This window comes from Paralichthys olivaceus, chromosome 8 (assembly GCF_024713975.1).
Source record: "Paralichthys olivaceus isolate ysfri-2021 chromosome 8, ASM2471397v2, whole genome shotgun sequence".
Taxonomy (NCBI): domain Eukaryota; kingdom Metazoa; phylum Chordata; class Actinopteri; order Pleuronectiformes; family Paralichthyidae; genus Paralichthys; species Paralichthys olivaceus.
The window spans coordinates 5,120,023-5,130,735 of NC_091100.1; the positions used below are offsets into that span (position 1 = coordinate 5,120,023).

A 10,713-nucleotide genomic window follows, 5' to 3' on the forward strand; every position below is an offset into this window, starting at 1 on the left:
TTGACCTCTCTGCACACAATTGTTTCATTGCACATGATTATAAGATTTCAGTTTTGCCAGTGATGTTCAAGAAAAAACAACATCAAACTTATGATCTGGAAAAATGAGCAGATCCAGGATTGTATTTGATTCACTTTAACATGTGAGATAGGACGAGGTATGAGTTGGCTGATTTGTTAGCAGGATTACACAAAAACAACCGAACGGATTCCCGGCAGACCTGGAGGAGGGACGCTTGGATCGTTCACCCAAAAGAAAATGAGAATTCACTCGTCATCCACTCACCATTATGCAGATGGAAGGGTGGGTGAAGTGTTTGAGTCCACAAAACACTTTGGAAGCCCCAACATTCAAATTTGAAGTCAACCATGTGGAGGTTTGTGGTGGAGGTCCACGGTGATCCGAGTCATCAAGTCAAATATTACTATTTTATATTAATATATGAATATTACTATATAATACTGTTTCTCCAAACACCAATAGAGATGTTACCAGAAGTTAAAGGAACAAGTTTGAAGTTTCTGTGTGAAGTTTGTTTGTTAAACAACCACGTGCAGATTCCTCCTCTTTAACTCCGCCCACCAGGCGCGCTCAACCCGGCTATTGGTTGAATGCCGGGTCGCCCCGCCCCCTGGTGAAGTTAATAGAAACTAAAGTCAGCGGGTGGAGCGGAGAGAGTTGACCCGCAGGAGGAGCGAGGAGAGGCGGCCACGACCTGTGTCTGCACCGGGGTCACGTTGTGAGGATCTGGTTCTCTCAAACTTATTCATGGAGATTTAAACTCTTCGTCACCGTCACAATGCGGACTCACTCCGGTTCATCCAACTCGCTCACCGGCCCCTGGGCTCCGGGTCCCCGCGCCGCTGCTGCCGCCGCGGTCACCTGTCTGCTGGCGGCCGGGATGCTCGTCGTCACAGTCGGACACGCGAGCAGCGGAGAGCCGGGGGCACCTCCGGCGGCTGCTGCTGCTGCTGCTGCTGCAGCTGCTGTTGCAGCGGAGAACGGGAGGGCTTTCTCGGCGTATTTCAGTAAACTCACCCGGGAGAGGAGAGCAATAAGCGGGCACCAGAGGAAGAGCGTGACCCCCGGGCCGGTGGAGCCTCTGACCCCCGCTGACCTCTTCATAGCGGTGAAGACAACCGGGAGGTATCACCGGCAGAGGCTGGAGCTGCTGCTGGAAACCTGGATCTCCACACACATGCAACAGGTGGGTCCAGATCCCTGAAACTAGATAATAAGATCTGTTTCCACCAGGAAAACAATGAAAGTGAGTTAAAATGATAGAAAATCAAGATTCAGACATGATTTTTGTAGCTGCATGGTTCATTTAATGATCCAAACCAGAGAGTAAATAAGCTTCAGCCTTTATTCATGTTATAATGTGCAACAATTAGAAGAACCAACAGGCTCTCAGGTCGTTCTCTGGTTGTGTTGATGTGATTTTTCAGCATCACATGAAGGGAACCGTGTCACTAATCATCTTTTATGAGATCATTTCACATCAGATCTCAGATGCTCATCATCCGGCCTCATGCAAAGTGTTATCCAGTGTCACCAGTTCCTCCATACAGGGGAAGTAGCATCTTCTGAATGTTGTAACCCCCCCCCCCCTGTGATGTGGCTGGGTCCTCTGGCTCTTTGATCAGCCAGTGAGTCGTAAAACAGAGGTGGAGGACTTTGTAATGCATGAGAGGGAGATCTGAGGGCTGACAGGCCGACCACACTGCTGCCGCCTAATGCATCGATGTAATGAAAGACATGGGAGGTGAAGAGGAAAGACTTTCAGGATTAGTATCAGACTACAATTTATTTGTAGTTCGTCATCACGGTGCAGACTCAGTCGAACAATCAGAAAGCTGACATGTCTGATCTTTAAACTAATAAGAAGTAGAATTTCAGAGTGTTTTGTGATCTGTTCTGGAGGTGAAAGTATAGTTGAGTCTTTCCATTTGCTGCAACTTTATTTTTCTGACAACCACGTTAAAAAGTGACACATTTCATCTTTTGCACAACTGGAGTTATTTAAAAAATGTGAGTTTCTTTGCAGATGACACACAAGCGCAAGCTTCCAGGAAAGAGGATGATGTCTAAGTTTTCATCTGGGTTACAATCCAAAACCCCAAAATATGAATGATCTATCACTGATTAGTAAGAACTGTCTCTGATTCATTTTCGTCCCGAATTCTTTTTCCACAACTGATCATGTAAGAAATGTTCCAGGTCAGGGATTAAAAACATGAGTCATGAGATGCGGACGACTGCTGCAGTTGAAAGGGAGACGCTGGTACAGTCATGGATAAATATTTGAGATGAAACGAGATGAAGTGAAGGCTTGTTGGTCTGAATCCCAGCGGAGAGAGCGAGTCGAAGACGAGTCTGCTGCTGTGAAACACATGGCACTGTGGTGAACTGCACCCTGCGTCTTCAAAGCTCGTAATCCAACTCAGACGTGAGCGCGGATCGTACAGCGGTCGCCCTGATTCCCATCTCACCCTCAAGAGGGACGAGTCCAAGTCACATCCCAGGCTGCATCCACACACTGTGAATACAGATATATGTGTGTGTGTATGGGGAATCAGCTGGTGTGTGTGTGTGTCTGTCATTGTATGTTTATGTGACACATTCCTGCATCTGCTCTCACGGTCAGGTGTGTGTAACTCTACCTGTTTCCCAGACACACCTCTATACTGTGAGACTGCTGAGTAATGGGAAGACAACACACACACACACACACACACACACACACACACTTTCTCACAGTGTTACCTTCACAAACACTGATGCCCTGGGAACTCACCAGATTTCTCATGGGAAGTTGAAATGTGTCTGATCACAAGAGTAAAAACACACACACACACACACACACACACACACACACACACTTACACACACTTACATCTAATACACACACACACTTAAATCTAATACACACAAACAAACACACACACCACTTTCTCCTGCTTCAGTGGTCGTGGTTGTTGTTGCCACTATTTCCTGTGTTGTAAAGCTCAGTTCCTGCCCCCCCCCACACCCCCCCCAAAAACCACATTTTCCCTCCCTGTCCTCCCCCCACCCCCCCTCCAGCTTAGCATACACCACTATCACAGACACACAGTGAAACACTCGTACAGACGCAGGAGCCGAGCGTCTCGAGGGGCTTAAGAGGCTCAGCATGGAAAAAAAAGAAAGACTGACAAAAACACACAGCTGGCTGGACTCTCTCTCTCTCTCTGTGTTTTCAGTCTCTCTCGACCACAGGCAGCGATGGCGATCACTCTGTGTTTGCACTGAAGATTTATTGTTGAATTTGTGTTGCATGAAAAGCGGGTTGACAACTGCAATCTGTCTGATACCGGTCTGTTCAGTCAGTGCAGTTCGTACAGTGAAGTTAGAGTTAGTGTTTGTTGTGTCCGTTTTGCAGGACGCTGGATTTGAAATGAAACATTCTTTATTCTGAGGCTGGTTAAATTCGGCCCTCCGGACAGTGGAAACCTGCACCAAGGCCCAGTAGTACATATAGTAGGGGTCCCCTTATGAAACCATCTTGGAATCCACTTGATTCTCATTTTAATTTGGATCCACACCAGATTATCAGTCCGCAAAACATGTCCTGTCTTGTAATGTTAAAGAACGTGAAAAATCTGGATCTGCCCATTTAAACAGGGTCTTTCTTGGCCCGTGTCCCGTCCTTCCACCAAGTTTCCTGGAAATCCATTCAGATGTTTTCGAGAACAAACAGTGGACACTTATCCTCCTCATTGGAAGTAATTATAAAATCTTTTTCTGGACAGAAAGTAAATCGCCACGTTAACTCTACAAAGACTTTAATTCACGAACATCAGCAGACGTTTCGCTGATGACGCTCCGCCTGACCTGACTGCAGCAACACAAGCCACTTCGAAAAGGACACATCCAGTCGTAGTTTTAACAACACTTATATAACAACACTTATATGGTGGCAGAAATACTGCAGCTGTAACTATGAAATCTATTACAAACATTCATGTGCCCAGTCAGGAAGAACTCAGATTTTAATGAGTCCAGTAACGGATTTATGACTAAATGATATATTTGCATTGACACAACATTTCCATCTGTAGCTTGAGTTTAAAATCGAGATTCTTTTATGCTACACATCAGCATGTTGTCGTCAATGTTTAGATCAAAGCACAGCTGTGCCTGTGAACATCTGCAAACAGCTGCTTATTGAGGCTCGATATTTCTACAGTTTAACCATAAACCTTTTAATAAACAACTTCTAGTAAAAAACACAAATACAACCAAATATATAGAAGTTGAATTAAGAAAACATTTTTACGTAAAATAGAAGTTTTCATATTTGGAAACACCTTCGTCTACAAAATGCTCATATGATGCTGATTTTGTTTTCAGCCAACCAGTTAATCTGCTGAGCTCTGCAGGCCGTGTGCACCCTGTGTGTGTTGGTGGACTTCCTGTGGAAAGTTACGGGGTCTACACGGCTTCCTGAGTGCGCAGTGGCCCTCGACCTCGTCACTCATCACATTAATACTGTGCACACGCAGCCACAGGACTGTGACCGGCTGCTCTGCTGCAGACACACAGAGGGATTCCTTTATCCTGGCCTTCACCCAAAGTCAGCACGGCCCTCCGCTGCCGTGTGGTGGGTCAGCGAGGAAACGGGTGGAGTCTCACCTGAGATCATAAACAGTCACCCATGAACAATGATGGTGGAGCAGCAGGAGCGTCTGTGTGATGGTGTTTGTGTTTCTCTGCTGCTTCGTGAAACGTGCCCAGAATAACATGAACTCTGCTTGTGTTGTTTTTCCACAGACGTACGTGTTCACTGACGGAGAGGACGAGGGGCTGAGGAAGAGAATGGGTCAGTGCGCGCGCACACACACACACACACACACACACACACACACACACAGCAGTTTTGCTGAGTAGCAGCAGCAGTGTTATCTGCAGTGTGAGAGGCAGGAAAGCAGGAACCAGAACGCTGACTGAGCAATATTATTTTTCCATGAAATGCAGGAAGTCACGTAGATTTAATCAACGGGGCCTTTCCTCGTCTTACTCATAGAAAAGCTTCACTTTCAATGAAGTATTCTTCTCACTATCAGACACATTGTACACAACAGTATTATGGTCGGGCATGAGAAACTAAATTAGATTTGCTAATATTAGTAGTTTGTACAAGTTTGACGTGAAACATTTTCATCTACTACCATCATAATGTTCCTGTAATTAGTTCAAGAATAAATACTTCAATACGTAACCAACAAACCATTTCCTCTAAAGTCTGTCTCTTCTTCTCTCGTGTAACTCTCACGATCACTGTGTCATGACGGGTTGTTCTCTTGTTGTTGATCCTCAGGATCTCACCTGATCAACACCAACTGCTCAGCGGCCCACAGTCGTCAGGCTCTCTCCTGTAAAATGGCTCTGGAGTACGACGCTTTTATTAACTCTGGAAAGAAGTAAGACACGATCCACACAGTGACCCCCCCCCCCGTGCTTTATTACTCAAAGAGTGTTTTATTAACTCTGAGCGTTGCGTGTTGCAGGTGGTTCTGTCATGTCGACGATGATAACTACGTGAACGTCGGCTCCCTCCTGAAACTCTTGTCACAGTTCAGTCACACGGAGGACGTGTACATCGGCCGGCCCAGCCTCGAACGACCCATAGAGGCCACGGAGAGACTCGGCACGGCTGAGATGGTAAGTCAACGTGATTCTCCCTCTAACCACCCGGGCTGCTTCATGCTGTACAGAGAGAGCAGAGATCACATTCACAGCCTCGGCTCTTTTTGCATAATGGGAATAAGCTACGTGTCTAGAAAACCTAAGTCATGGTTAAAGAAACATCAGCGTGCTCTGAGAGCAGCGGTGCCAAGGCTGAGACAGAGATGCACCATAATTCATGATGATGATGTGTTTGTGTGTGTGTGTGTTTGCAGAAGACGGTGCGTTTCTGGTTCGCCACAGGAGGAGCAGGGTTCTGTCTGAGTCGGGCCCTCGCTCTCAAGATGAAACCCTGGGCAAGGTAATTACTTTGTTTTTCAAAATCAGCGACAATCAAACTCCTGCTTGCTCTCTGCTGGTTGATGCTGGTGCCATGATTGTTACTGGGTCGAGAAAACGTGGGCCAATAAAACCGACTCAGGCCTCGCTGCATTGTCTCTTGTTTTTGTGTTGATTTTAAAATCTAATAGCTTGGGTTTACTTCAAATTAACTAAAGTGCTCTAAATAAAGCTTATCATTATTATTATTATTATATATTTGTAGTGAGGGCACTTTCATGTCGACCGCCGAGCACATTCGCCTCCCTGACGACTGCACTGTTGGTTACATCGTGGAAGCGCTGCTCGGCGTGAGCCTCATCCGCTCAGCTTTGTTCCACTCCCACCTGGAGAACCTGGGACTGGTGTCAGACATACACAACCAGGTACACACACACACACACACACACACACACAGACATAACATCCCCACATTTATAATCTCTGCCTCTACAGATGTTAAAAACCATTTGAGCCATGTTGCATTCATGTTGTTCTCTCATCAGGTGACTCTCAGCTACGGCACAGTGGAAAACAACAGAAACACTGTGAATGTGAAAGGACCTTTTTCATTTAGTGAAGACCCTACAAGGTAAAGTGTGTGTCTGTGTCTGTGTGTGTCTGTGTCTGTCTGTCTGTGTCTGTGTGTGTGTTTGTGTCTGTCTGTGTGTGTGTTCCTGTACTTCAAATTTTTTGAGGACCACTTTAAAGTTACTTGGTTTTAGATTCAGATTTACTGATGATTAATGTTAGAGACCATATTGTGTTTTTATTCAACCTCCAGTTATGTAATTTTGTAGCTCTGCCATTGTTTCGTGTTGATGAACGCAGACCCAGAGGCCTTGGTTCTCTTGAAAAGAGTCCGTCTGTGACGCTGAGTCAAACACAAAAGGTTGACTTCTCTGTGAACAGTTGAACGACCATGAAACATCACCGAGAAAAAACATGTTCCCACTGACATTACAGGAAAAACCAAACAATACAGAGGATAAAACACAAACCGATCTTATCCGAGGCCTTCCTGACATTAAGGGGACTTTTTTTATTTGTCCCCCTTCTCTTCCCTTCTTTCTTTCGTTCTCGGCTGTCTGGTCAGTGATTGTGTCATTGTGCATTGAATTGTGATCATTTAGCTGATGGCAGCTTCCCCTGAGGGTGGAAGGTGGGTTGAGGATAATGAAATGAGCTTTAGACCTGGTCGATGGTCGATTGTTAAAAAAAAAAACAATAAAATCAATAACATAAAGAGTTAATTGTATTTTTTAATGTTTACAGTTGTTCGGCTGCTCAGTAAATGTGTTTCAGGAAAAGATTTAGATTTAAAGCGTGTACGACACTTCTCCTTTATGTAAGCACGTCTGATTGTGTATGTTTTTACTACCATCACATGCTTCCTGGCTTTGTTCATTGTGTGCATGTGTGTGTGAGTGTGCACGTGTGACCGCATGCACGCGTCTAATTGTACTCCCTCGTTTTATTTTGAAATCCCCAGTATGCGGCTTCCAGGCATTGTGACCCTCATTTCCCTCTCTCTCTCTCAGGTTCAGGTCTGTCCATTGTCTGTTGTACCCAGACACTACTTGGTGCCCCGGCCCCTGGCGACTCCCATAGCCGCCGTCCAGAGATGGAGAGATGAACTGACGCGGGGGCGGGGGGGTTGAGTCTGGGAACAAAAAAAAGATAAAGAGAAGAGAAGTCCCTCTGCTCCTCTGAATCCTGAAGAATCTCATGTCCCACGGCAGCCTGAGTGCTGAATTACTTTGACCCCGTGACTTCGACCCTGTGAATAGCGACCCGGTGTTTCCTAAGTGTTTCTCCTCTGAACGATGCACATCTCAGCTCCAGACGTCGAGCTACAACCTGTCACCTCATCTTTCGCTCTAATCTCCACGTTCAGCTTCAGTTCTTCTCGTCTTCTCGGTCTCAGCTCTCGTTTGTCGCCTTCAGCTGAACTTGGCTCAGCTGTGCATTTAGCTCGAAGCTGATGCTATCAGCGCTCGGTGTCCGATACACTCTGGGTTCACTTCACCCGGATTTGTGCTCGTCATCCGAAAGCTAACGGATATGGACGAAATAGAGCAGCACTGGAGATGGAGAGATTTCAACAATGGTGGAACTTTTTGAGGAGAGACAACAGGCATCTGGGGTTATGATGCTGCTTCCATCGTCCAAACTGCTGCTTTTGCTTAATCATCTCCGCAGTCGCAATGTTCTCAACTCTGCCCTCTAGTGGATTTATTCCTTAACAACCACAACCAATGTAAAGCATGTGGGCAGTGACAGTTACTTTGTTAAAACATTTTAATAGAAACTGAACAACCAAGATTTAACTGGATGTGTGATTCTGGAGCAGCAGACAAACTTGGACGGACATCCTCCTCTCCGGAGTCGAGAGGAACAATACTTTCCCTTCTGGCTTCTCTTTCTTTTTCCACAATGGCTCCTCTTAAAGATCAGTTTGGCCTCACACCCCCGAACTTTCCCAGTGCCCCCTCTCCTCTCCACCTCCTCAGCTAAGACGCATCGTTCTTTTGTGTTGATAAGATGGGATTCACTACGTGTGAGTAGATGCACTGGAGCGATCGAACGCAGAAGAAAAGAAAAATGAACGAATCTTTTATCATTTTTAGCAAAATGAGGCAAAAGAAAAAAACATTTTGATGATCCAGACTCCTTCATGTGAAGTTTTATCTCCTCAGTGTTCAGTGTTATCTCTATGAATTGTGTTATCATGACTGAGCACTTTGCTGTTTTAATTCTGCTGCTTGCAATTCATCATTTGATAAAAGGAACATTCACAGGAACGGTTTGACATTTTTATAAATGCTGCTCACTCGCTTTCTCGCAAGGAAATGATTGTTAGTAAAGATGCACGACGTGTCTCCATCTCATCCCACTGAAGCTAAAGTGAAGCTAAAGTATGGAGCATCAAATAAATCAATAAAACCAAACTTACCAGAAACATCAAAACTTAAACAAACATCAGTGTGTTTAAAAACTACCTAAATACATTTATGAGAAAAGTATATTTAATGTGCACTTTGACTTTTTAGTTTGGTCCATGTCCCATCCACTAACACGGAGGAGGCTGGGTTTATGAGCTATACTGGAGCCAGCCACCAGGGGCTATAGATGTTTTGGCATGTCGTCCATCTTTATATAATGTTTGTAATATTTCAACATCATGCTCGCAACATTTTTTTTCAAAAATGTCAAACTATTCCTTTAACTCCTCGGTGTGGACTATCAAGGCCTCTGTTACGAACTAGTGTTCAAAAAAACATGGACACCACTGTTCTTCATCCATTAAAACAGGTGGAGTCTGATCGTTAGTGTTGTTAAAGTGCTTTTAAAGCTCACAGCAGTGGGACAGATTTTTCCCCTCAGAGCTCCTTCAGAGAAATGACTCATGTTGGGTCGTCGTCTGTATTTCACTGAATGAAGGTGAATCAGTTGAATTCTGTCTCTGGTGAAATGAATGTATACGATGAACGGTTGCTTGTGAAGCGTCCGCGCTCTCTCCAGTATCTGGACTGTCTGTGGACGTCACGACACAAGTTAATAAAAACTGTTGCTGGTCAAATACTGTGTGTGCTAGTTTTTCTTACCTTTAAGCACTCATCTTATCAGGACCAGTGGACCTTATGGGGATCTGGTAAGAATGAGGCAAAATGGCATTTCTGAAATCCTGTATAAGATAAGTGGTGGTTAAGGTTAGTCATGAATTGGTTATGGATAAAGTTCTGGTTAGGCAATGGCCTAACGAGGGTAGCCATGCAAACTGTGAGCTGCCTGAACACTGGAGGATTGTGGAGTTCGGCACAGCTTTAACTTTTCAACCCTCCCGCCCTGTTTATGAGCTGCTGTCTGGAGACCCCCGTCCCTCCCTCCCGCCTATTCCCCTGTGAACCCATTACCCCATAAAATTCCACCAACAATCACACCCACGAGAAACAACAGCAGCCCTCTTATCTGATGCAGCCATACACAGGGCCCTGCAGAGATAAAGGCACAACCAAAAGATTAGCAGACCGCATGCTGCTGTGTGTGTGTGTGTGTGTGTGTGTGTGTGTGTGTGTGTGTGTGTGTGTGCGCGCCTGCATACCAGCTGCTGCTCAGTGGACAGTGACACCTGCTGGCTGCATGTGTTAATGCAACAAGTGAAAGCTATAATCAAAGATGTGTTAAATTGAGCTGCTCTCTGAATGTGTGTGTGTGTGTGTGTCACAGATTAACTCATGCTTCAATTCAAAGAAAGGAACTACACAAACTGCCATATCAGGAATTCCCATTCTACTCTTGTTTTTATAAAATGACACACCAGGATTAGAAGGACAAAACAAAAACTGAAGTTGTTTGTCTTAATATAAAATACATACGTAAAACAAATGGACTGTAACGAGGTTAAAATGTCACATCATCAGGAGTCACGATAGACTGATGCATTTATCTACTTCATCACTATCAATCATCAGTTCCCTTTACTCTTCTCTTGTTATAATTGAATGCAGTTATCGATTGGCATTGAGAAGAGACGACTGAGTGACGATCACATTAATAAAACAATGGAAGCTGAGTCTACGAGGAAACTGGGTGATGACGAGGCCGGAAAATAAAGCGGCTGTGAAAGCTTCCCTCCGCAAACGTTTCAGAAGAAATTCCACTTAA

The 10,713-nt window shown here is 45.0% G+C and overlaps 1 protein-coding gene across 1 annotated transcript; it reads left to right on the forward strand.

Annotated features, from left to right (window-relative positions):
- Positions 1–663: 663 nt before the first annotated feature.
- On the forward strand, positions 664–9,061 carry LOC109639604 (beta-1,3-N-acetylglucosaminyltransferase lunatic fringe). Its single transcript, XM_020103161.2, has 8 exons — positions 664–1,207; positions 4,813–4,861; positions 5,360–5,462; positions 5,550–5,703; positions 5,943–6,028; positions 6,272–6,431; positions 6,552–6,637; positions 7,587–9,061. Exons 1-8 carry the CDS (start codon positions 800–802, stop codon positions 7,654–7,656), a joined length of 1,116 nt encoding a protein of 371 aa, XP_019958720.2. The 5' UTR covers positions 664–799; the 3' UTR covers positions 7,657–9,061.
- The last annotated feature ends 1,652 nt before the right edge of the window (positions 9,062–10,713 follow it).